Genomic DNA, 27,207 nt, shown 5'->3' with positions numbered 1-27,207 from the left:
ACGGCTATCTCCATTCTCTCTACATCGCTGGTTTTATGATATGAAATGTCAAACCATTGGGTTCCTCAGAATAATTAAATCAAATAAATTATTGCACCTAGGCAGAACCATCTTGTAGCCTAACCCAATTATAATGCACTGTAAAGCTAATTATTAACCATGATTACAATTAGTCTAATTTGAATAAATGTAGTCATTAGTGGGTTCATTCTAGTCAGTGAGTATGAACTGTGGGGGATGATGGTCTCTCTCAATCTCTCCCACTCACCAAGGGAAAGGTGTGGATTTGCATCATTCTCTTCCTCCATCTTCATCCCATTTTTCTCACAGTGACCTTCACAAAATGGCCTGCACCCTTCACCTTTCCCCGAGCTTTATGTCTGCTGCTTCTAAGATTTATATTTGCTATTTATGCTTGTGCCACAGTGAGTACACTTTGAAATTAGAGGCACTTTGTGCTCTTTCTATTCTTTCTACTATTTTATTAGGAATCATGCATGTTTATTGTTGATAGATGAGAAGATTGATACATTTGTTAGCTTAGCATAAATACTGGAAACTGTTGGTCTGCCTTTTGTCTGAAGGTGGCAAAGTATTGGATCTATTACACCAGTTTATTAAATGTTTCATCTTATCCATGCTATCGTGTTAATATAGACCAAAATCTCCTCAGAGACATGATAGCATCACGCAGTCAGCTGCACATCCACGACCAGAATCTCCGGCTTCACCACATGCCCAAAGTACACTGTTGGGTTGAACTCTGGTGACTGTGGAGGTCATTTGAGTACAGTCGACTCATTGTCATTTTCAAGAAACCAGTTTGAGATGATTTGATCTTTGTACCATGTTGGAAGCAGCTGTCGGAAGATGGGTACACTGTGATCATAAAGGCATTGGCATGCTCAGCAACAACACAAGAAAATATCCTCCATGCCATTACACCAGCAGCATCATACTCGAATCATTGATCCAAGACAGGATGAAGCCATGCTTTAGTCTTTTTTGCACCAAATTCTGACTCTTCTATCTAAATGTTGCAGGACAAATTGAGACTCATGAGGCCAGGCAACTTTCTTCAAGTCTTCTATTGTGCAATTTTGGTTAGCTCCTATGAATTGCAGCCTCAGTTTCCTGTTCATAGCCAACAGGAGTGGCACCCGGTGTGGTCTCTGCTTCAGCATGTTGCACATACAGAAATGCTTTTCTGCACACCTTAGTGTGAAGCAGTCTGTCTGTTCTCCAACCACAACAAGGCATTTTGACCACAAAAAGTGCTGTTCAACTTTTTTTTTTCTCTTAGCCATTCTCTGTAAACCCTAGAGACAGTTGAATGGTTTCAATATTGTGTAACTTTCATCATTAGATGCAGAGAGGAAATTTCCCAACTTTGAAAGATTATCAAACATTCCTGTTATGTTTGTCAGACTGTGCTGTATTGTTTTTATTCTCTGAAAACACACTTTGTATATGTGTCTAAAATTTCCAGATTCGTAAGCAAAGTGGAATCCACCCCTTCTTTAGAGAAAAGCTGCATTTAAAAACCGTATTTACAGAAATCAAACACTGTACTCTTTAGCATCTCTTAATATGATGTATTAGTACTGTAATCATAAATGCATTTAAAAGCTGACTTTTACAGTGCCTTATTACACTGCAGTAAGAGAGCCTGGACAACAGTTTCTTCCCACACAGTCTCCTGAGTTTATAAAGAATAGTTAACGGTAAGAGCATTCTATAAACATCTGGCTCACAGGCTAGTGATGCCAACAAACAAAGAAACAAAGTAATGAGACCCGAAAGCTGCTGTGCTGGAACTAGAACTGAACACAGCAAGCACAAGCCTCCCATTTACCCACACATGTGGCATACTTGCATCCAAAAAAGAAAACAAATGCTAAATGTCATACTAACAGTTCATAAATATAGTCCTTCTGCTGCCACACAGTTCCGATCGTAGAGCTGGATCTCTGCAGGAGGTACCAAGCTTACATGTTTACAGGTATTTCTCCTGGAAGAGGATCTGAGCATAGACTGTGTCGGGGCTGGAGGGTGTGGGGTCAGGGGTGGAAGGGACCGGGGGCTCCTGTCTCGGTCGGACAAGCTCCAGCTCTGCATATGTCAGGCTCTCTTCCTGTGATATTCGAGGCTAGAGGAGAGAGGAATTGGGTAAAAGTAAGTTCACCTACAAAAAAAAAAATGTTTTAGTATATATGTGCAACAATTTCAGATTTTACAACTGGAAAAACGGTCACAGACAACTGTAAGTTGTCAGCATTTCATCTTGTCAGCAAATTGTAGTTTTTGTCAACTTCCATGGTAAACATCTTTTCTGTTTCCCAGCAGCAGAATCTGTTTACGCTGTTTTCAGGACCTCTTGGAACATTTAGTTTACCCGGAAAACATTTGGTACAACAGGAGCCCTCTCCAAAATCCTCAGATCCTCCTGGCTGCACTAATCTAATCAGCATGTTCGTGCTAAAGAAAAGCTCACGTCTCCAGTGCTTCGTTTCAGTACAAAATTACAAGAACGCCATTAGACGAAATACTGATGATGCTTAGTTTGAGTAGTTTTCTTCTGTATACACTTGTTTGACACTTTTATTGAAGATATAAAACCAATGAAGCACTCTAAATAAATAATTGTGTTTCAGAAGCAATAAAGCTAAATAGAATTATCAAGCTCATAACTGAATGAAGACATGGCAATAAACTGCTGTAGACAATCATGCAGTCGTGAGACAAATTCCCTCTTGCATGCATCTCAATAACAACTGTGCTCACGGAAAAAAAAATCTTTGCGAAACATTAATAAATACATTCTAAAGGTATTAAGTACCTATGTTTCATAATTGATCTTCATAGTTTTAGTTCACATAGGTTGTGTGCTTGAAGGAGGAGACTTACAGTGGCAGATCTCCTTGGCTGAGTCTTCAACCTTCTGGGCTTTCGAGGTCTCTTTGCAGCAACGGGCACTGAAAACGGAGACAACCTTAATTGACTCAAAATAGCAGCCAGGAGGAATGAACTGGCAAATATTAAATTGTGGTTGAAGTCAAAATTGTCCTTCACAAACACTTTGTGTTAAACCTAATCACAGTGTTGTTTAAAAACGGATGTAAATGCTTTATTCTGCCGTTTTCAGTGACAGTGTTCATTTAATTCGTAACACACTCGGCAGGAATTTCACATTCTCTGACTGTTTTTGTGCTAGCTTAATTCCTGCTTTTCTCCTTGCTGACAATTTACTGTAATTTACTGTTTTTTGCCAAATTCCTGCTCTTGGGGCTAGGGCCTCTCACGCCACTCTGTGACTCTGGTACCTCTAGTATGTTTCGTCTTAGGTTTAAAATCTGAACCTTACTTTACGTTTTACTTTGTGAAGGACTCTGAAGGACATTTTACCTTTGGCTGGTATGTGCAGTGGAGGCTCTTCAGGTAGCTTAGGTGGCGCTACTGCTTGTGTTCGGTCAGTTTTCTGTCTCATGTCTTTCCTTTGTGCGCTTGGGGAGGAACTGGAGCAACTACTAGAGCTTGTTACAGTCTCTCCTGAGCTGTAAGGAGCAGATAAAGTTGATCTTAATTTATATTAAAGCTAAAAATACTCTTTTAAAAATGTACAAATAATGCAATTTAGACATTTAAAAATACTTCTGAAGCTCAACATAATGTTTGTAAACCTCATTGCATTTTTGCATATATATACATATAATTAGCAAATACTGTATTTGGCTCCCCCCCCCCTGTAGCTTTCTGATTTCTAAATAAAGAACATACTAGTACCTGCTTTCTGGACACTTGACCAGAGGGTAACTGGCTGTAGAGAAAGAAGCAATAAAGACAAACATTTTGATGTGACGGTTTGTTTTAAATACAAAGGTGGAAAACATAAAGCCATAAATCTACAGTTGCTTTGGGAAAACAATTGGTTTTACATTTGAGCCTGTGTCTTCTGTAGAAGTACTGGCAGATTAGGACGAGAGTGAATAGGAAGATGGACAGCAGGCCCAGTGAACAGATCAGCACAGCGCACAGATACACATCTAAAAACAGAGACATCAGAATAGAATAAGCTTTATTTAAGAAAGATGTGTAAATGAGACAGAATTAGGAATAGAGCTGAGAACGGTACCTGCAAACAAAAGCCACAATCCTTCACTGCTACCATCCTCGGGTGTAAAGTGCACTGCAGAAAGAGACATTTTAAAATGTCATCAGAAACTGTACATAAAAGATGGAAACTGTGCCCAGGCTGAGTATCTTTATATTTGCTGATGTCTGAGGGCTGCGGCCTTGTACAACAAACCCCAGTGGTTCTTGGAAATATCCAAACCACTGTCATAAAGAGAGAGTCTCCTTCACCATCAGCCAAACCCAACAGTAACACACACACACACACACACACATATTAGCTGTGTTGCTGTTCTTGGACCATGTTTGGGGGTTCCCCATTGTTCCGCACATCAGCTATCAACAGTGTTCTCTTTGTCTTTATTAACTAAGGAAAAAAACCAACAAGGGAGTTGTCACTGATTTTGTACAGGTCAGGGGTATTTAGGGAGAGGTTGAGGAGAGTGAAGACAGTGTCTCTGCTCTCCATAATGAGATTTTAATATGACTTTTCCACACAGGTTGATGCATATTGTAAGATATTAACTCTAATCGACTTAGCCTGTTTCCAGACCACTGAACTACATGCAAAATTGTCAATGTGTCTTCACTGTTCTGTTTCAGTACCACATACTGAATCTTTCTAGGATGAAAAAAAAAGGAATAAAAAGTAAATAATCATGATTTTGTTCTTCTTTTGTCTTGAAATGGAAGAATTTTTTTCACAAATATTTGTCCAATTCATCAAATATAACAGGTTGTTTTTAAAAATGCTCTTACCATATGCTATATTTGCCATAAATATAAGTTTCTTTTAAGACTAATAAAGGTGTGATGGGCCAGGCTATCATGTTTTTGCACTGTTAAGCTAAGATAAAGACTTGTAAAGCAGGCAAACTTTACCAGTCTTGTTCACCAGACAAGGCGACAGCTACAATTGGCTGGAATCTGGGCTGAGGTTAACCACCAGTTAAACCGCACATCTGATGAGAGCAAACACACTGAGGTCACCAGCTTCTCTGTAAGGAAGCTATTAAATGTACACGCTCACTACAAATGTTTCTACATCATACCAGTAGTGCTATGTTTATGTGAAATGTAAATACTCTATACCCTTGTACACCATCAGGTCCAGATTTAGGCTTATCTGTTGTCTTTCAGCTGTGAAGGTAAATGTGGAAAACATATTACCAACCACTGAAACTGGCAGCTCAGTAAACTTGAACACAGTGTCTAGAAAGTTTACCAGTTCAGAAAATCAGCACAAAGCAATCAAACTTTCTTATTAAAGGTCTGAAGCTGGGAACTAGATATAAAGAAGAGGTTGGAGTTTTGTGAATGAAAGTAGTTCATTGACCTCTTTAGGGTGTAGTCTTTGCTCTATGCCCTGCAGACTGAGATCTGCAGACTAAGGGGTTCCCTCAATATAAGTTTTTTTCCTTTGTTTACCCTCATAATGTCAGGTCTTCTGTTTCTGGTTCTGTGGTCAATGCATGGCGGAGATGCCTGAGGTTGTGTGGCTTCCTTAGTGGGACATTGCCCTGAATATAGGGCAGGGCGTTGTCAGGCTCTGTCTGACTCGAACCTCTGCGCTTTTTTTGCGTAAAACTATTGAAAGGTAAACTGAGTCACACACGGCCTCCTCAAAGTGTGGCAAAGCATCATAAATCTCTAGTGAACCCCTTCACCCAGTGCATCTCACCGATGATCGGTCCAGTGTATTGCACAGATAAAAATAAATATTGAAGAAATATTTATTACTTCATGTGATTTAAATGAGTTCTTAACCCGTTTCTCTTCGTTTTGTTTGTTGATTTCTGCAGGACCATTGGCACACACTGAATAAGCTGCAACTAAACTCTCCAGTATTTCTTTTTAATTTTTTTTCCTGAGGCTTGCATAAAAGTAAACCCAAAATGCTGACATCAGAGTTTTTGAACCCTGCCAGCTCAACAACACCCTACCTTTTACTCCTTACACGCACACAGGCAGGGATATTGTTAAGTGTGGTTTGGCTGTGTGAGCTCATTGTTTTGGTATGGAAATGCCAGAGGACTGGGGTCGCACTCAAACATATAGGCATGACCGTCTGCAAATATTGTAAGTTAAAGTTAGAGGACACATCCAACACATTTCTACATGATCTTTGTTTCTTAGTAGAGGAAAATCGTGGCCCTTCCTTAATTTGGTTGTTTTTATTTCCAGATGACTTGGTCGGCATATCTACTAAAACGAATGTGGGCTAAGGGAGTTCTTTGAAAAATAGCATTTAGTCTGAAAATATTATTTTTAATTATCTCCTTTCAGTTTGGCTCAAAAGTTGAAACAGTGTTACAGTTTTAATATGCAAATAAAACAAACGGATCATCAGCTGAAATAAAGGTAATCATATACATATGATTACATATGTATATGAGTATAGAGCAACAGCTAGGAACATTGACAAGTCTCAAGTCCTCAGTTCTCAGCATCCACCTCATAAGTCAGATGAGTCTGTGGGTCTGTATTTTAAGAAATATGGCACAGAGATGTGAGGGAATACATCTTTTTACCTGTCAGCTGTGTGGTACTGGTACCATTGGAAGTGATTCTCCATATGTCTCTGTGTTTGCGGATCTCCTGAACTTTACAGCTGTAAAAACCCTGGTCCGACCCAGTCACGCTGAGAATCCGCAACTGGTACACCTCTCCCTCCGTTTTCTCGTGCAGATGAAACTTTGGTTGTGGGAAATGGTAGGTGTAGTTCCCATACAGATTCCTTTTCCTTATGCCCATCTTTACAATCAGAAACTGCGGGTGGTCGAGTACGGGAGGAGAGTTGGGTGGAAGGGAAGCAGGAGGCACAGGAGTAGGAGCGGTTAGGGGAGAGAAGAACCAGCGAAGAATCAGGACACTGGTGGTCCTCTTCCTTTGAGACACCAGACAGGACAGTGTCAGGTTGTCGTTCTCTGTTACCAAGACGACAGGCCCAGGGGTCACTGTCACATTAAGAGCATGGCATACCTCTGTTGACAAAAAAAAAAACACACAAACGCCTTGCGTTATATATGTTCAAATGTATCCAGCTGTCATTTTAATTAGATTTTTTAAATATATCGTTTAGCTTCAAACTACTCAGTATGTTCCTTTTCCAAAAATGTTTGCTTCTGTTACTGTGTAATACTTTCCGAGTAAGATATCTAGATAAATGTGTGTCAGAATAAAATTAAATCAAACCAGAAGCCTCACAGAATGCTTATATGACTCAATCCTTCTTTATAAATTAGTAATAAACTAGAGTTTAAAGTGTGTTTGTATGCTGTCACAGCTTAAAACAATCACTGGTTCTATTTGTGCATCTTCTCATGATTGCGTGTCTATTCACTCTCTTTTAGCAAGGAAGCGTAAAAGCAGTGCGAAAGAAACAGCTAAAGTATGACTTTACTTTCCTGGATGTGCTCTTGTTTTAGTCTGCTGTGAGCCAGGGCAGAGAGAAAGGGGTCTGGACACAATATGTGTGACCAGACAGGCAAAGCGTAGCTACAGGTGGGAAACATTCATCCTCGGTATGGAACAACCCAGAACAGGCAAGGAGAAACATGGAAGGATAACAGGGACCATCTGGTCTTCCATGCTGCTTTTGCTTAATTTTTTCTTTTTTTCTTTTCTTTTTCTTTTTTTTTTCTTTTGGTCTTGTTTGTTGGGGAATCTCCCTTAGGCTCTCTGGGGCTTGTCTAACACTATTTAATGTGGCAACAAAAGCAGCTGAAGTACTTCAAACAACATTATGCACAGCTGAAAAACAATATAGGACATAAAACACGAATTGTAAGTCTACTTCACAGCAGTTTTTAGGACACAAATTATATGTAAAAACTATACTGAGGTTTTCTCTGATCACATACAACAAACCACCCTAACGCCACAACTGTTTGTTTTTTTGCTCTTTTTTTGTAAACAACTTTTCTGCACCACACTATTAACACAATAACAAAGGCACTTGCAAATTGTGATTATTGCAGATATGATGACCTCTAGATGATAACTGTAGTTGTATGCTTTCTATTATTTTCTTACCAAAGGTCCATAATGCACTGAAACTTTGACGGTGGTGTGTGATGACAGCTCAAGTTACAACTCAAACACATATTGCCTCTTTTATGCCTGCTTGCTCACTTTCTCATTGCTGTATGTTGCGGTAAAGAAGGCACACTTACCTGTGACCAGAGCCTTAGTCAGGACAAGGATCACTACAGAGAAGTACATTTTCCACAGTCAGTGAATCCATAAACCCAGACAACTGCACAGCAACTTACACAAGCAGCTACATTCAAAACAGAGCCTGACTGCACAACCCACCAGAGCCCTTACCCACCATTAACTCTTCTCCTCTTTCTCCTCTTTTCTGTGTAATATGAAACAGTAAAGGCTCTGTTCCCACTTAGAAACTCCCACTCTCTCCCAGTACTCTCTGCCTCCCTCTCCCTGTGGCTGTCTCTCTCACTCTCTTTCTCTTGTGTGTCCTGCAAAACGTAGGAAATGTCATTTCCTGTGTTCCGAGTGTGTCCTGGACCGTGGCCCAAAACCCCCAGAACTCCAAAGTGATGGTCAAGTCTCGTGGTTTGTGTGTGTGTGTGTGTGTGTGTGTGTGTGTGTGTGTGTGTGTGTGTGTGTGTGTGTGTGTGTGTGTGTCACATTGTGTGCAGTTCTAAGAAGCATACACAGTAAACTGCTGAAAATGCATTTCCATCACCTCAGTCACCAGGAATAATGCTCATCTTGCATCTTGGAGTAAAGGCCAAATGCTGATGTTTATTTTTGTGAGCTTCATATTTTTGTGTATGTATGCATGTGTTTGTGAATTTATGTCGAGGCACATTTGTCCCCGTGTGTGTGTGTGTGTGTCTGTGCCTGTGCTGGGACCTCTCCCAGCTGCTGGACAGAGTGGCATGGGTTTGTCTCTGGCTGTGGTTGTCAGACTGTCCCAGTGGTATGAAGCCTGCTGCTTTATTGGGCAGGCTAAACTGCTGAGGCAGGACTTCTGCTGGCGCTTTGAGCTCTGCCAAAGCCAAATGGAATTACACAACAGATTTAACCCTTAAAGTCGTATGTAGGATTCTCTTAAAAGGAACTGAGTCTGTGGGAATCTACTGGCTTGGGTCATATGCTGGTTTAATTTTGAATAAATCTTTTGGCATCATTTTCTTTCTTTTTTTTTTTTTTTTTTTTTTTGAAAAGACAGACAGCTGTAATATAAGATTAAGCCACAGTACAAGTTTTATAAATTGAGGATCATGTGTCAAATGTGTTAAAATGATACTTCTGGTTTTGACTTCTTAACAACATCTTGTGTTCAGGGTCTCCCTCAGGTTTTTCTCTACCCAGGTCTTAAGTTCAGGTCTTTGCTCCAGCAGAGGAAGCACTCTGCTCTGCCCCACAGTGGTCAAAGCAGGTTACTGCTTCTCAGGGGATCTGCAGTATGGTTACGTTAAACTGGAGAGTATAGGCATGCATTCTCACCACAGCGGCGTACATTTAATTGGAGTTTGTGGATCAAGGGAAATAAAAGAAAGCACATTTTCACACTCTCGTGGGTATAATATTAAAAGATTTAAACATTTGGATCGCTTCATACAGTAAAAAGGACACAAAATAAATGCCATCAACAAAATGTTATTTTCCTTTATCTCTCAGGACATATTACTGCACATTACAATAGCACATTGTAATTGTCTTATGCAATCATAAAAAGACTCTTCATTTTGAATCACTCAGGCCCAGGGTACATTTCAAAAGTCAGAGCAGGATGTCATTATATTACATTATATTATGGTTGTAAAATAAAATCAGCCTCTTGCATGAACCTTTTTATCTTTTCTTTTTGGTTTATTTCTAACTTTTACAATGAGGTTTAAAATACAGCCACCGTGATGAGAAATGATTAATTGATTATCATCTGATTCAGCCCATGTCACGCTACTGTTTCACAGCAACCCAGAAACAATTGTTTACAAACATTCAGCTTAAAAAATAGACTACTGTATGATATTAATTCTTAAAAACAGCAACAGCCACATCACCATTTTTTCACTTCATACACGGCTGAATTAAAAAACTATGAGTCTCAAAATCTCCAATTTGTGCTTAAAGGTCAAGCAGGCTTGTCAGTAGCAAAAGTTTTTCCAAGCAACTTCTGATATACTGTATGATATATAATAAAAGTCAATTAGGTTGAACAGGCAGTGCTAATGATACTGTTTACACAAGAAGCATAGCTTAGCTTCTCACATTCAAAGTCAAATGGAATGGTGAACTCTGTAAAACAATAAATAAATCAACAGCGAATCTCCAAAAGCACAAACAATATAACAGTTTGCTATAGAGACTTATTAAAACTACAAACCAAAAACATTCTGAGACTATTTTCACTTGAAAAAGTCATTTGCAACCACTTAAAATCATGTATATTATGATCCATTCACTCTTTACTTTATTATATATCTAATATCAGTCTTTACTCTCACCAATCAGACACCTCCATAAAGTCATCCAGTTCACTCATAGCTATTATATCACGAGGATGATGTTGAGAGTGGGCTGAGTTATCATTTTCACAAACTGAGCTTCCTGCAAGCTGGCTGTTTGTGTCACACTCTGGGAACGACTCATATGAGCCATGTGTGCTGTAAATTGTGTTATATGTTTTGTCTTTGTCATTAACCGTGTCCATGTACGGAGTCTTCTCTGGACTGTAGCGATGCCCTTCAGAGTTTTGTCCCAGTTCAAAAGCCTGACATCCAGGCTGCTGGTTCTGGTGGAGAGTTGCAGGAACCTGCGACTTGTTGGGATGCAGGGAGTTGATACTTGGAGGCTGGTAGTGTTGGGGATACCCTTGATAAAGCACAAAGGGTTTGCCAGCAGGAAAAGTCTGGGAGAAGGGCTGTTGCTGGGACTTGATCTGCATCTGAGGCTGTGGGCATGTTTGCTGGGGTTGAGGTTGCGAGATGCTCTTGCCAGACTCGCGCACATTCAGTTGAACATACTTTCCTGTCTGTGGGTCAAAGAAAGTCTTCTTTTTCACTTGAACAGGCAGGTCCACTACAAAATACTGACCAGAACCGGGGTCTTGCAGCACCTTGCGCTGGGTCAGAGGGTAGGCCTGGGGATAGCTTGACTCTACATGATACTGTGTCACTGGAGCTGGGTGGTTGGCTTGGTGGAAAGTGGGAGAAGAGGGAACATGAGCAACAGTCTTAGGAACAGCAGTATGGGAAGCAGGGCCAGTAGCATAATGAGACACACCAGGGAGGGAAACGGCGGCAGTATGAGGGATAGAAATAGGACCAGTGGCATGAGGGGAAGCGTGGAAAGAGTGGTGAGAAGACTGGTGTTCTGTATGGGTGGAAGGCAAGCTGGACCCCGACACAGGAGCATTAGCAAGGGAGACAGGTGAGGAAAAATGAGGGGAAGCCATAGCATGGCGATTAGAGGATCGTACCTCAGTGGATGAAGAGGAACGAATAGTGGAGACATCTTTCTCAACTCCAGAAAGGCTGTCTGCGCCAACTTTGGACAACTCTTTCTTCATTCTCCGGGTAGTTAGCCTTTGAGCCCTCCGTAGGGCTTTCTCGCTCTTTGGGGGAACAGCTGGAGGCTTGCCCAAAGAACGGGACACATCACTGCTGAAGCTACATGCTGATTCTGGTCTTTCGTTGTCATAAAGACCTCGTATGTCTGCCAGGTCTGCTGCACTGGTGGCAAAACTTTCCACATCTTCAGACATATTGCTGATAAGAGAACGTGAGTCATCTTCCTCCATAGCAATGCTTCTCCTGGAAAAGGGCCTATAATGAGGGATAGGGGCTGAGTGATCCTGTGGTGAAGATGCTGACTGGAAAGTTGAAGATTCACTGATAGCAGTGAGTCTATTTAAACCTGTGTGATGCTGGACAGGAGTTCCAGCACTGTGTCTTATTTTCTCCTGTTCTTCCTCTCTTTTCTCTAATCCCCTGTCACTGGGTGAACCCACCCGGAAATCTTCTCCAAAGCTCTTATAGAATCGTGGCTTAACCGATTTGGTGGAAGTGGAACCTCTGAAGGTGTTGTCCTTTACTCTGAACATTAAGGGCTTGACTCCTAGAGCAGGTGACGAAGTGTTGGATCGGGGCAGAGATGGAGCTGGAGATGCAGGGGCATGGGGTCTCGTGTGGGACCCATGGGACTCAGTTGACTCATTTTCTGATAGATTGTTTCTTTGTTGGGAGGGTGAAGGGGAGCATAGTTGCCTTTCTCTTTGTTTTGTCTCTGATTCTGTTGAAGTGATGGCATAGTACTGGAGAGCATCCACCTGTGCTGCTCTTTTTTGCTCTCTCCGAGTATCTCTCACCTTCTCACTGTCAGCTGTTAACTTTTCTTCTTCTCTCTTGTTAGCCTTGATGTTATTCTCTCTTTGAGCTAGCATGCCTTCTTTTTCCACTCTCATCTCATTTTTCAGTGCTTCTTGGCTGTTTTCATGAAGTTTAGGCCTCTCGTTGGCTTGCTTGTCTTCCTTTATGATGTTTACTCTTTCTACAGCTCTCATTTCTGCCTCCCTTTTTTGAGTTCTGATCCATTCTTCCTTTTTCTGCCTTTGTCTCTTTTGCTCTTCTATTTGTATCTGTTCGATCATTTCCTCTTCTGAAATATGCATAACTTTAACTCCTTCTCTTGGTTTTCTTTTCTTGTCTGCCTCGGTATTGGCAAGTATCTTCTCCTCAATCTGTCGTTGTTCCTCAATCAAAGCTGCTCTCTTCCTCTGTTGAATCTCTTGAACTGCTCTCCTTTGTTGCTCTCTTTGAGCGGCTTTCATCTGTAGCTCTTCTTCTGCAGCTCTCTGTAGCTTTTCTTGTGTAGTTTTCCTCTGTTGTTCTTCTTGTGCAGCTCTTCTTTTCAGTTCTTCAGCAGCCCTCTGTTTTTCTTGTGCTATTCTCAGTTGTTCTTCATGCACAGCTCTTCTTTGTTGCTCGTCTTGTGCAGCTCTCCTTTGTTGCTCTTCTTGTGCAGCTCTTCTTTGTTGCTCTTCTTGTGCAGCTCTTCTTTGTTGCTCTTCTACAGCTCTTCTCTGCTGCTCTTCTTGTGCAGCTTTCCTTTGTTGCTCTTCTTGTGCAGATCTTCTTTTAAGTTCTTTGGCAACCCTCTGTTTTTCTTCTTGTGCTATTCTTAGTTGCTCTTCATGCACAGCTCTTCTCTGTTGCTCTTCTTGTGCAGCTCTCCTTTGTTGTTCTTCTACAACCCTCTGTTTTTCTTCTTGTGCTATTCTTAGTTGCTCTTCATGCACAGATCTTCTCTTTAGCTCTTCTTGTGCAGCTCTCCTTTGTTGCTCTTCTTGTGCAGCTCTTCTCTGCTGCTCTTCTTGTGCAGCTTTCCTTTGTTGCTCTTCTTGTGAAGCTCTCCTTTGTTGCTCTTCTTGTGCAGCTCTGCTCTGTTGTTCTTCTTGTGCAGCTCTCCTTTGTTGTTCTTCTACAACCCTCTGTTTTTCTTCTTGTGCTATTCTTAGTTGCTCTTCATGCACAGCTCTTCTCTGTTGCTCTTCATGTGCAGCTCTCCTTTGTTGTTCTTCTACAACCCTCTGTTTTTCTTCTTGTGCTATTCTTAGTTGCTCTTCATGCACAGATCTTCTCTTTAGCTCTTCTTGTGCAGCTCTCCTTTGTTGCTCTTCTTGTGCAGCTCTTCTCTGCTGCTCTTCTTGTGCAGCTTTCCTTTGTTGCTCTTCTTGTGCAGCTCTTCTCTGCTGCTCTTCTTGTGCAGCTCTCCTTTGTTGCTCTTCTTGTGCAGCTCTTCTTTTCAGTTCTTCTGCAACCCTCTGTTTTTCTTCTTCTGCTATTCTTAGTTGCTCTTCATGCGCAGCTCTTCTTTGTTGCTCTTCTTGTGCAGCTTTTCTTTGTTGCTCTTCATGCACAGCTCTTCTTTGTTGCTCTTCATGCGCAGCTCTTCTTTGTTGCTCTTCTTGTGCAGCTCTTCTTTGTTGCTCTTCATACACAGCTCTTCTTTGTTGCTCTTCTTGTGCAGCTCTTTTTTGCTGCTTTTCTTGTGCAGCTTTCCTCTGTTGCTCTTCTTGTGCAGCTCTTTTTTGCTGCTTTTCTTGTGCAGCTTTCCTCTGTTGCTCTTCTTGTGCAGCTCTCTGTTGCTCCTCTATTCTTCTGCACTTTTCCTCAATTTCTTTCATTCTCACTTTTTCTTCTCTTTGTTCTGCTCTAATATCCTCTTCTTTCTGTTTGACTTTTCTTTCTTCATCTGATCTTCTCTCTGCTTCCCTCTGCTTCTCTCGCCTCTCCTTGATGTTAATAGCTACGGCCTCACGCTCTTTTGCTCTCCTCTCCTCTTCCCTCTGAGTGGCTCTCCTCTCTTCTTCAGCCAGAGAAGCTCTACTCTCATCCAATATGTGCTTTATTTTCATGTCTTCTTCTCTTTTTATCTCTTCAGACATGAATGCTTGCTGTTCTTCTAATTGTTTTTTCGTACGCTGCTGCTTTGCTATGATTATTCCATGCTGAGTTTCAAGACTTTCTTCTTTTAGTTTTTCTGTCCTCTCATCGTCAGTCTTAGGCCCCAGGTCTTTATCTTGATGTTTTTCAAATCTCCCATCTTGCATTTGTTGGGTCAAATTTTCTTTCCTGTTGTGCATTTGCTCCATGGTTGGATGTAGAGAGTCGTTAACTACAAAAGATGATGTTGCTGGTTGCAAAGAATGACTGTTTGGCTGACAAACAGTTTGATCTTCTTGGCATCCCTTTTGGGAGCCAGCTTCAGATATTTGTATTGTCTGAGTTTTTGGTGAATGGTTCCTTTCTTTGTGTTGGGTGTAATTTGCTGCATTGTCTACCGGGCTTTCCTTCACTTTAGTATCTTGTCTTTCTTTTTCTCCCAGTTTGAACATCCCTGTTCTTTGATGCTCTTTGTCTGTGATGGGAAATACTAGTACTTTGGGTACTTTATTCGCCTTTGCGCCCATTTCTGTCTTATCTGGCAAACATTTCTCTTTTGCAGAGTTCTCTTGTGGGTCAGTAGTAAACACAGGACGTCTGCTATGACGGGTCTGTATTAGTGGAAAGAATCCTTCCTTTTTGTTGGGTGGGTATTCCTGAAAAGTATTTGCTTCTCTGTCCTCTGAAACAATTACTTTTAACCTTGCATAGTCTGCAATTGCTGATATCTCAGGTGTTGTGGATAGCTTTCCTTTTTGTTTTGTTTTAACTTCAGGTTTTTCTTGAAATATGCTCTCCCTTGCTGGGAATGAATTTCTTGAACTTTGTCTTTCAGTTGCCGATACAGTGGAGTGGTTCTCAATTTGTTTTCTAATGTGATTAGCTTGTTCTGCCTCAGCATTTTCATTATTATTCCATCTCTTCCTAGAGCCGTCTGTCTGTTTTGAGTCTAGCTTATCTTCTGCTTCCCAATGTTTCTTTTTAGCGTCTTCATCTTGAACTGTACTTGAATTGGTTGTTTTTCTTTTACTTTGATCCACAGTGAACACAAAGGCTTCAATCTTTCCTTCATTGTGTGTTTCATTGCTGGCAGCTGTTCTGTTTGGTGGTAACCCTGGAAGTCCCCTTCTCTCTGATGCATCTCTATCAGTTATGCTATTGTACTGTGGCTCATTATTGGTTTCTGTTATCCCTTGTACTTGAAAGTAGTCTCCATCTGCTTGTTGTTCATTTGATTCACCCACCAGTTCCTCACATTTCTTTGCTTTTTCAAGCTCTTCATTCTCAGATTGAGTATTCTCGCATGTTGCATTGTTGCTATTCTGTTGATTGCTAAATTTCAGCGAATCAGACAGTTTTCTAACACTGGACAGCACATGTTTGTCATCAGAACTAGATCTCTCAGTGCTTGCTTGTTCTTCTGTGCTTAAAGTGATAACTTTTTCTTGGCAACTAGATAATGTAACTTCTTTCTCTTTATTAGCTTGCACTCCATCAAATGGCAAAGTTGCACCATCTTCTTTTCCAACTATCGTCATGTTATCTGTCTCAGTTACTGGTGGTACAACTCTGATGGCAATGCTGTCAATGTGCACGTTATCGTTCTCTTTTTTATTATCCCTGATTTGGCTGTCATTATATTGAAGTTTGTGTGATCCATGTGTGTTTTCATTTTTTAATAACTTGTTGGAAGGACTGGTGTTTAACATTTTTGGAACTATAGAGTCATGTTTGTTTTCCTCAAGTAATGGTGCTGTTTTGCCATCTACATTGCTGATGTTGGCCTGATTGTCCACATTTGTCACATCTTCTTTCAGAGCCTGCTTGGCGACCTGTTTTATCAGCATTTCAGCATCATTCATGTTGTTGATTCCAGTGTTCACTGTTGTGACAGTAAAATTCTCATTGCTATGAGCTGTTTGCACTTTTTGTGAATTTTTCTCTTCATCTGTCCTCTCTCTTAGCGTTTTATCTGTGTTGTGATCCTTTCCTTGTCTTGCTTTTATGTCCTCTTTGTGGTGAAGGGGTTGAGTTTCACCTGGCACTTTATTTTTAGCGGGTACAGTGATGGTACCTTTTTCGGTCAAGGTTTCTGGCTGTGTTTCCCCCTGAGGTTTTATATTCATAGTAGAACCATCCTGCTGAGGATGTGTCCTTTCCTGACACATCTTCATATTGTTCTTTACTGCTTCTGAGAGTGGTGTTTCTTGCACATTTTCAGGATGACTTTCTCTAACAAATTTAGCCTGATCTTCTGTGTCCTGTGTGTTATTTTTCTTTATGACCTCATTTGATGATTTATTTCTTTCAGTTAATTCTAGACATGAGTTGGGAGAACACTTATCCAGGTCTGAACTGTTGTTCTCTTCATTCATATGATTTTGAGCATTGTTATTCCCTTGACCAGTGTTCACAGTTGGCTTTCTTTCGTGTACAGTTACCATTATTCCCATAATCTGCAAGCTCTGATCAACTGCAGGTTCTTTTTTCTGACCAAAGACAATGTTTAGTGAAGGTGCTAAATCTACATAAGCTTCTTCTTTACTTTCAGCCTTTTCTGTCATCACAGGTTTGGAGCTTGCAGCTTTGACACAGGTGGCGTCTGCAGGATCTTCTTCCTTTTTGTTGGGAATGTCAGTTTTTATATTTGAAGAGTCTTTAAGTCCATCTTTTGGTTTTCCAGATATTTCTGCATGATCTGCTTTCTGTTCTCCTTGGTTGAGCGTGAGTGGCTGCTCTTTATTTTGCATTGGTTTGGACTCCAGCTTTTGATTTTGTAGCAAGCATTCAGTTGTGCTCATGATATTATGAGTGGTGGTTGCTGCAGATTTAACTGGTATAGTAGCAGAGCTTGAAGGTGAAACAGACTTGACACGGTCCATCTGTACTCCTAAAGATCCCATCTGAGGTTTCAGTGTTGCATTACTGGGCATTGTACTTTCATGCTTTTTAGACACCTCCTGTGATGGCGGCCTCTGTCGTATCTTAACTGTCTGACTACCGGCTAATTGCTTGGAAGAATTTTTGGATATGAATCCATCTCGTATAGCACAGCCCTTTTCTTTAATTGCTGAAATTTCCTTTTCAGCATGAGCTTTTATCTTGGAAGTCAGAATCTCTTGCTTGGTCAAAGCTCTTTCTTTATGAGACAGGGATTTGGGAGGCATAAAATGTTGATCTTTACTTGCGCCTACATTGTGCTCAGCTGACTTAGGTTTCCTTTCATGGGGTAGCAGTTTGGCCCAATCAGAATCTCTTTGCTGTGAAACCTCAGTGTCCTTCACAGGGGTGTATTTTTCTGATTTTTCAACACTGTTGTCCTTCGTGTTATCGCTAACAGTGTCACAATTTGCTCTTTTATTTACATTAGTTAGAGAATAATTGGCATTGGGTAATTTGGATTCTTTGGCTGACTCATTGTAAACAGGCTGACTTTCAGAGACTTCACTGGATTTAAAGCCACCTACTTCCTCTATACTTTTTTGGTTAGCTGTGATAAATCTGCTTGTAGGACTGTGTTCTTCTGTTGATTTCTCCTTATTTACTTTCTCAACTTTATTAGGAGATAAAACTTGCTTTTCACAAGGATCATTTAATAAGACATTCCCTGCCACTGATGAATTGTTTTTGTTTGTTGAAATTCTGTTAGTACAGCCACATTTCTCTCTCAGATGTTCATAATCATCACTGCCTCTGCTGGATTGACCACTGCCTTTTCTGATAACTGTTTCTTCCTGTTGATGCTTTTGAACTTCCTTATCTTGCTTTGGGTAATTCTCTTTTTCAGTTATACTTAACTTTAAAGGAACATCGTTCTTTGCAGTGCCATCCTCTTTTATGATGATGGCATGTCTGCCTTTCTCTTTTTGCTCACCTCTCATTTTCTCTTTTATTTTGGCTAACTCTGCTTTAGCTTTAGCCAGCTCGGTCTTGACTTGCTTGACTTTATCTGGCTCACTTTTGACCAGTTGTGTAGCCGTTAGTTTAGCTGTGAGTTTAGCTGACATTTCCTGCATGATTTCTGCTTTTATTAGCTCTGCTTTAGCTCGCTCCTGCTTTGCCCATTCTGCTTTTCCCTCTTCAGGTTTGGCTTCTTGCATTGTGCTTGTTTCTGTTATAGACTGCTCTGTATTCACATGAACTGAAGCTTTTACTTCCTTTGCTTTTCGGAAACTCCCAGCTTTAATGTGGTCTGTTTGGATCTTCTCCACTTCAGCTACATTTGTCTTCACTTCTTTTCCTTCAGTTTGCTGCTCTTTTACATGCTCTGTTTTTGTTTTTTCTGCCCCAGCCATTTTTACATTAACCTTTTCTGTTCCAGATTGTTCTGTTTCTGTCTGCTCTTTCTTAACTTGTTCAGTGGTTACCTCCACTTCCTGGGCTACATTGATCCATTTTTCTGTGGCCTGTTCAGTTTTAGCTTCCTCTATTCTCGTCTGCCAAGCCTGCTCGGCTTTTGCCAGTTCGGTTTTTATGTGCTCTTCTTTTAGCTTCTCTGTTTCAGCTCGTTCCGCTTTGACCTGCTTACCCTGCTCCTTTTTAATGTGCTCAGCTCTTGCTTCCTCTGTAATATTTCTTGGCTCATCTCTTACCTCGTGTACTCTGGTTTGTTCAGCCTTTGTCTGCTCCTCTCTGGCAAGCTCTGGTTGTTTTTCTCTGAACTGTCTTGTTTGTTCTCCTTTTATCTTCTCCTCTTTAATTTCTTTAATATGTTCTGCTTGGGCTTGTTTCACTCTCTCCTCCTTTATCAGTCCTGATTTGACCCGCTCTGCTAAGTCTTTCTCCGAATCATTCTGCCCTGCTAAAATTAACCTAGAGGGTTCTGCTTTAGGCTGCTCCACTTGAGCCCCCTGCTGAACTTTTGCCACCTCTGCCTGGGTGTGGTGGGATTTTATATGTTCTGCCATGACCTGTTTAGCCTTGACCTCAACAAACTGTCTCTCCGTCATCTGCTCTGCTATTTGGGGGGCAGATGTTTTGTCTGGGTTAAATGAATTTATGTGTATATTATGTTCAGACTGTGGTTTCACTTCTGAAGGCTGAAGACTCTGGACCTCGTGTCCCCTTGGAATTTGCATATATTGTTTTCTTTGACTTGTTTCACCCATGCCTATATGTTTGTCTTTAGCAGAAGAAAACATCTGATGGCTTATACATTCATTGTCATTATATTTGTTATAATCCTGTTTAAAATAATGATCTTTCAAATCAGTTTTCTCATTACATCCAGAATATGTTTGAAGCACTCTTTTGTCCTGGTGACTTTCTTGCCTTGTCTTTTCCATTAAAGCAGCTGTTTCTTGTTTCCATGGAGAGATAGTTGCATTCATGCTGAGCTTTTCTGTATCTTGGCTGTTTGTCTGCCTCCACTTATCCTGTAAGGAGACATTACTGTAATCATGTTTGTTGTGTTTGAGCTGCTCACATTTCTCCACCTTTGTGAATAGCCTTCCCACTGTTTCATTAAAAGGTTGTTCAATGTTTGGCTTGCTTATTAAATATTCTCCACTTTGATTGTTGTCAGCATTTAGCCTTGGTGTTTCTGTAGCTGAATAAGGTGGTTTATGTGTGTATAAAGCCCCTCCTAAAGTTCCTACATCAGCCACAGTATCCTGCCTATAGGGAGCAAATGATGCTAAATCTTCATGGAGATTCTGTCCATTAGCCAGCTTATTGCCGGTGTAGTTTTCAGGTAAAAATCCGGTAAACCCAGAGTGATGAACCATCTGGGCTTGCATCTGAGCTCTCTGGTAATCGCTTAAAGAGTATTCTACATATTGGCCTGTAGTTGCCATTACAGGTTGAGAATTTGACATTGTAAGTGACAGTTCTGGGCTGCGATACTGGTTCATAGCAGCACTTGTCCTGCTGGATTCTTGTAGCTGTGAAAATTGAATTTCTGAATCTGGAAATTCAGGGATATCTATCACAGTATCTCTAGGCTCGTGTGTTGGTGGCTGTTTGTTTTTCTCAGGTGTCTCCGCTGCTTTAAATTTGGTAGGACTGTAGGTGCTTTTTACTCGTTTTCTGTTGTCTTTGAGATTGAAGAGCAGACTCGTGGCTCTGGATTTGTAGGTGGACATCCTAATGTCGGGAGTCGCACCCCTGCTTTCAGCTCGTACTGGAGGATGCTCGACAGGTTGAGGAGAAGTTGCATAATGTTGGAGATCAGAAGAAACAGCTTCTTGATGTGCATGGACCAGAGGTGTCAGCAGCTGGCTGATGTTAAATGGCGTGGCGCTTGTGTTACTGCCAATAGTGTTAGGTGCCACCGTTACTGCATTATTGCCTAGACTTACATTTTCATTTCTGTAAAGTACTGTTTGTTGGTTTTCTGTCACTTCAGTAGTAATATTTTGCTCTGTCATCATTTTGATTTTGTGCTGGAGGGCTTTGACAGAGCTGATGGTGTCCCTCACACGTCGAGACATCTCGATTGTGGGTGATGCAGTCGATGGGCGATGGGACGGAAGCCTGTTGGTTCCCACACTCTGGCTTCTTTTTCTGTGAGGGTAATGACCTGCCAACTCTGACTCACAGCGTTTCTTCACAGCTGAAGCGTTCTGTAGCACTGTAGATGTCGAGGTGGAACGTGGAAGAGCTGGTGAAATCATGGGTGCCAAGTTACTCCTTGGCTGTCTGATACCTGTATAATGACCCTGTGGTTGACCCATCTGTGAAGGCTCCTTGTACATAGGTGTCTCATACCATTTAGCAAACTCAGAACAGTGCATAAAGCCTGAGATTTGTCCTTGCTGGAAGGGAAACCTGTTATGGTCCCTCCACACCTTGAAGGGACTAAACTCACTGTGTATAAAGACATTAGAGTTGCAGCTGACCTGTGTGAACATGCTCTGTTTATTGTGTGAAGATCTCATAAAAGAAGATGCAGAACTGTGAGACACTGCTGCTACATCAGATCCAAAGGAGTGGAGGTTGGTGTCTCCATATGAGAATGGACCAGAAGAGGGGAAATGACCACTGTGAAAATTTTGCTGGTATGATGAGAATTCAGAAAGTTCCCTCTGGATACTCATTAGAGCTGATTTGTCCCAGCTCGTGTCATCTTTCCACTCTCTGATTTTGTCATCCATCCCTACTCCATCCCTGTGTCGCTCAGAATTAAATGCTCTGATGAGAGAGGAAACTCTGGAGTTGCTTTTGCGTTGCTGTGAACTCAACTCTGTGGCTCCATTGCTGAGAAAGTTGAGCCGTTCCTCTTTTAAAGACTTTTCCTTTTGAGAGGTTTCCACAACGGAGTGCTGGAATGTGGCAGAAATCCTCCCCTGTGTCCTTTCTCCATAAACCTCCCATTGTGGATCTCTGTGAATCTCACCTCCATACATTCTTCCATGGCTCCAGTCCTGTCCATACTGCTGCACCTTGAGGCTGAAGTTCTCACGTGCAGCTCTTTTAAGTTCTTCCCTTTCTCCGTCCTCTCTGTCCTGTCCGCTCTGGCTAAAGGCCAGCTGTCTGTCTCTCTGACTGCAGGGTGAAGACAGACTTAGGTCTGAGTCATTATAAACAGCTTCATCGCCGATACAGAGACTCCTGAATGCCCTGTCTGTCAGACTGCAGACCTCACGGTCATTCTCATCCAGGAAGGACCCACCGCTGGAGGTGTCGCTGTAGCCTCCATCGCTGTGCCTTCGATGCCCGCCACTCTTTCGGCAAGAGCGGCGCTTCTCAACAGAGGTCATGATGCAGAATTGCAAACAAAAATGTCTGCGTTCAGTTGTTCAAACATTCATGCAAACATAGACCTCAAAATTACACACTCTGCCTGCTGCTGGAGCTGCTGCACCCAGAATTTAGGGCCCTGGGTCAGGATTTTGTAAAGCCAGTAGCTCCTACGGCATCATGCCATTTAGCTGGCCTCTCTCCAAAACAATCCCAGAGTTTGTTGTTTTCCTAGAAGAGAAAAGAAATGAGAAATAGGCCAGGATGAGTGCTATTATTGCAAACTTTATCCAAAGACTAAAATATATACAATATTCCCTCCTATGTCATTTGTTGTGGTGCTTAAGTTTTTGGTTGCTGGTCTTGATAGGTTTAAATTCTCTTTTGCATTAATTCACAATGTACTGTATGTGCTTCTGAAAACAGTGCTGTAAATCCTTCCACTCAATCACTGTGACCTTCAGAGACATGTTGTGAATAAAACTACACTGTTGCTAGGCGCGGCGAAGACAGCCTCACGTGAGTTATTTAGGGTAATCAAGATGCATCTGTACAAATTTAGATGGGCACGCATGCACCACAAATTGACTTCGCAGTGCAAGAGAGAAACTGAGTAATCAGAGCTTGAAATGAACACATAATGTCACATTTTCAAGTCACTAATGCTGCTGATCTTCAATCAGCCTGTTTTCTGTTTAGTCAAAGAGGGAAAACATCTTATGAGGACTTGTCAAGTGTGACACTGAAACTTTTTTTTCTTTACAGAGGGGGTGGAAATTAGATTATAATATCCTTAAGCATAGCTCCTACTATTCTGGGATTTTACATGTAAAAATTACCTAATCTACTGCCAGTAAAGTATATAATCTGTTATCTATTTTTTTTTTCAAACAAGCGATATGTCATTTAGACTCCTTTAAATTATTATTAATTACAAAGAATGTTCTTCTTTCATAAATAAGCCTGCAAAGCCTTATCTAAATGTAACTCAAAACATCCAAGGCCACATGTAAGGTCTAAGTAGTAGAACAGATGACACTGAAGCTTTTCTTTTCCTATTATTCACACTCATGAACTTCTTGTGGTGGGCTTCAAAATTCACAAAACTGAATTAGAAAATATATCCACAATTATACAAATCATAAACCCTGGGTTAAATATTAAAATATAGTTTAAAATATCCGCAATAATGTAGTTTGTTTCTTCCCAGCTGGAGGACATAGGTGACGTATCACATTCTTCTTCTGTTGTACTGTAAATGGGTAATATCATGGGTATATTTTGGTTAAATACTATGCAGCTGCCAAGCAGCCATCACCTTACTCAGAGTACCCAGTGGTTCATTAATATCTTTTGACCTGGAGGCTATCCATCTGATACACATCTATAACACAGTTACTCACCACACTGCTGTACTGACCGACTACATCAGCATCTAATAAGAGCGACGCAGAAATAAAAGGAAGTTTAAAACTATAATGCAACACTTTTCTCTATTAAGCAAAAAACCGCAGTAGCTTGAACAAGGCCACATGTTCCATGTCTTTTATTGTACCAGTACACTCACAACTAGCATCTTCTTTCAGTGTATTAAAAGAAATATTGAGAAAACAATCAAAGCAATAAAAACATTTTAGATTTTTAGTTTCATCCCAGCCTGTCTTGACTCGAACAAAATATTTGGTATATAGAGAGAAACTTCTTTAAAAAAAAGCATTAAAGATGTGCACAATTATGATAGCCATGCCTCATTTGGCTGCTTTTTTTTTTTTTTTTTTTTTGCAATCGTGTCTTGTAAAACTGCCAGCTTGATTTCAGCTCATTCTTGCATGTGACAGGTTTATTTTTGTGCAGTGACGGGTCTCTAGCTAAAACCTGACACCAAAGATGACTCGTTTTCAGATTGGACTCCAATCCAGTCCAGAAGACTGAACAGGAATGTGTCTGTACCTTCTCAAAGGATAACAGTAAATGTTTACTGATGTCAGCAACTTTCAGTGGAACAAAACCAAATTCTATAAGTGCAGCTAAACACTGCACAGTACCTTCAGTAAGTGAATGTGTATTACCTTTTTACAAATGGAATCAGAGATTTTCTTTCTCTATTTTTTTTTTTTTATCTGTGTGAAAATCATTGAAATTGCAAGCTTAAGAGTAATGTTATGTGCATCTGTTATGGTCATGTTTTGGGGGCATTTTTCATGTATTTAAGTCTCTCTTTCAAATATGAACAACAATGCAGACTGAGCTTCTTGTCTTACCTTTGAGTTTTATATTCCATAATTTGCGCCTTGTTGTAAACTCCTCAAAAGTGTTTCATCTCTCTAAAAAAGCCTTTGACACTGATCTGATCTGTCCCCTCTCACAGCTTCAGCTCTCAGAAATCCAAAAAATCCCTCTATGTAGTCCACTGTCAGGTCTCTGAGCAGCAGGCAGCAGGGAGGACTCGGGGCTGGAGACTAGACAGAAATAGAGGAGTTGTCCCAGGGAGAGTGTCCACCATGGGGGACCAGAATGAGGGCTCGGGCTAGCATGCGGGTCTGTGAAATCCTTTGGTGTCGAGTGTCAGATGGATGAAACAAACAGCCTCTCAACTATTTATAAATCTGGACAGCTACTATTGGCCATTAGCAGCCAGAACTAACTGTCAGTAAACTGGAAACATATTGCAAGTTTGTGAGGAGGTTGCGAGATCTAAACCAGGAGAAAACACTAATCTCCTGAGGATGTGCTATGGTGCTGGGTGTTTGGGAGGGTGTATGGAGGGGCTGTAGCTTGGGTGCCCTTCTGGGAGACAGAAATAACTTGATTGCGTTACACTCAAGTGCCACCTTCTTTGTTGAACAGAACTGACAAGCACTATATTGAGTGTCAACAAGTGGCCTCCAGCCACTTTGCTTGAATGAAACTTCATGTTGGAGACCAAAATGAGGGAAATGTTTTTCTAGCATTGTTGGGCTTTTTTTTCATCCATTTGCTTTTATTTTTTATTTGACACATCATGTCTGAGAGGTTAATTTTAACCTGAATTTTCTCTTTATTACAGTACTCAAACCATGGCCCGTCTAATCTCCCTGACTACAGCCTCACTCAACCCCCAGCAGAAAAGGCCATAAGGCAAAGGAAGGGGAGGAACTGTACCTCCCCCTTTCACCCCCATAGCTCCTTCCCCTCCTACAGCCTGCTGCTATAATAGGAGATTGCTGCAGCAGATAGTTTCCTGGGATTCTTGGCGGGTGCAGGGCTGGCCTGACAGGATGATAGACACACACACATGGGCCTTAATGGAGACGCACTCCTCCGCACATGCCCACACACACACACACACACATACACTGATGGTTTTACGTAGAGCTCACTAAACTTTAGGAAAGGCTGATGTAATCCCTTTTTAACTAATCTCTTTCCGCCCTTCTAAACAGACTCCACCCACACGCCCTTCTCATGCTCTATTTTCCTCTCCACCCTGGAACCAAGTCAGTCGCTGACAATCAGCTGTATGTTCCACTCATATCAATAACAGATGCAAGTTGCTGTCATAAAATCTTGTTTTGCTATTTACTTTTGGGCCTTTAATCTACGAGTACTTTCTTTTAAAAAATTGTTTTGATTGATAAAATGTCATTTGTAACATCCCTCAGCAAAAATAATCTGTATGTCATGAACCAAAAGGCTCAATTTCCCCACTTAGGTTAGACATGATGCCACTCACATCAGTTTCCTGCTCACTAAGTCCCTCTAGTGGGCAAATTTAGATTACAAAACACCCAGTTTTTACAGTTCTGTGCAGAAATGTGGACTTTTGATACAAACCTCTCAAGTTTTTGTACAATGCAGCTCTCCAGCTTTGCTTCAGAATAGCTTTATTGAGAAGCTGCCGGGGACTGTGAGCATTGATCACAAACGCTGAGGATGCTCTTCCTTCTGCTGAGTAAGGGGGAGCAGAGCTGTGGTTATGTGGCAAACAGCAGACAGGCACATTACTTGCTGCATTAAGATATGCTTTGTTTGTATAATCTCCATCCAGAAATGAGCCTAATTGATTCTAATTGATTGGGTTATTGGTCAGCTCCGCTGCAGGAATTAAAAGCAGAGACGATACTTTAGCAGGTTGTTTTGGCCCTTCACTGGACATAGGCCTGAAATTACTTTATATCTGACTTTGCGAGCTAGGTATGTAAATACTAAAAATTTAGTGTTGCACCTAATGTCAAGCAAAAGGCGCTGCATGTATGGATGACTCTTTCTTGAGTGTACAGCCTCTTTCTGTCTTACATTGTCTGCGTGCGTCTGTGGATGGGTGCATGTGCGCAGCGTCTCCCTGTTTCAGGACATTTCTTCCCCACATCCCTGCAAAAATATTTCATTACTGCAACAAAAGAAGCCCATTAACTGCACTGTAAGAACAGAGTTCAACTGCTGTCCCCCGTATTCACCATGTTTGTCTGCTTTTCTGGCCACTCTCCAGCTAATTTGATATAACAATGCTCCACAAAACCGCCTCAGGACTTTTTTTAGGTGACAGAAAATTATCAATGATGCCACATGCACAGCTGAATGTCAACACCAACTTGACTTGTTTATGAAATATTAAAGCAGTGAATTATGGGCACCATGCAGAACTTAATGATGATCGGAGTCATTATAACTTCAGCATCCTTTGTTTTGGCTAATGATTAAATTCCACAACTGCTGTATTCAATTTTGGAGAGACTGAATGTGTTTTTCCGTGTCTTTTGTATGAGTTGGCCGGATTACGTCGTCCATACTGGTACATTTTGGAGAAGAAGCTGGTTTGTATAAGGATATTGTGTTATCATTAGCTGCCATGTCACTGGGCTCAACATCTTTGCTCTGGAGCTCTCTCATGCACTTAAAGATAAAGCATTATATGTTTTTGGTAATAATATTTGGGCCATTTTTAGATCTAGGAGAGCATTTGCTACATAATGCAATATTTCTATACCTGCAGTGT

General features: G+C 41.1%; 2 protein-coding genes across 2 annotated transcripts; both read right to left on the bottom strand.

The window, feature by feature from the left end:
* Nucleotides 1-1,579: 1,579 nt before the first annotated feature.
* On the bottom strand, nt 1,580-8,568 carry vstm4a (V-set and transmembrane domain containing 4a). The gene is made up of 8 exons (XM_031739069.2): nt 8,307-8,568; nt 6,663-7,115; nt 4,133-4,186; nt 3,936-4,043; nt 3,784-3,817; nt 3,406-3,554; nt 2,908-2,975; nt 1,580-2,149 (listed from the first exon to the last, which is right to left on the bottom strand). Exons 1-8 carry the CDS (start codon nt 8,353-8,355, stop codon nt 1,997-1,999), a joined length of 1,068 nt encoding a protein of 355 aa, XP_031594929.1. The 5' UTR covers nt 8,356-8,568; the 3' UTR covers nt 1,580-1,996.
* A 1,868-nt stretch (nt 8,569-10,436) lies between these two features.
* Nucleotides 10,437-22,252, bottom strand: LOC120443423 (cardiac-enriched FHL2-interacting protein). Its single transcript, XM_039622100.1, has 3 exons — nt 20,150-22,252; nt 13,962-14,259; nt 10,437-13,224 (listed from the first exon to the last, which is right to left on the bottom strand). Exons 1-3 carry the CDS (start codon nt 22,250-22,252, stop codon nt 10,610-10,612), a joined length of 5,016 nt encoding a protein of 1,671 aa, XP_039478034.1. The 3' UTR covers nt 10,437-10,609.
* Between the last annotated feature and the right edge of the window lie 4,955 nt (nt 22,253-27,207).

Source organism: Oreochromis aureus, linkage group 13, assembly GCF_013358895.1.
Source record: "Oreochromis aureus strain Israel breed Guangdong linkage group 13, ZZ_aureus, whole genome shotgun sequence".
Taxonomy (NCBI): domain Eukaryota; kingdom Metazoa; phylum Chordata; class Actinopteri; order Cichliformes; family Cichlidae; genus Oreochromis; species Oreochromis aureus.
This window is presented reverse-complemented; position numbering and strand designations above follow the sequence as displayed.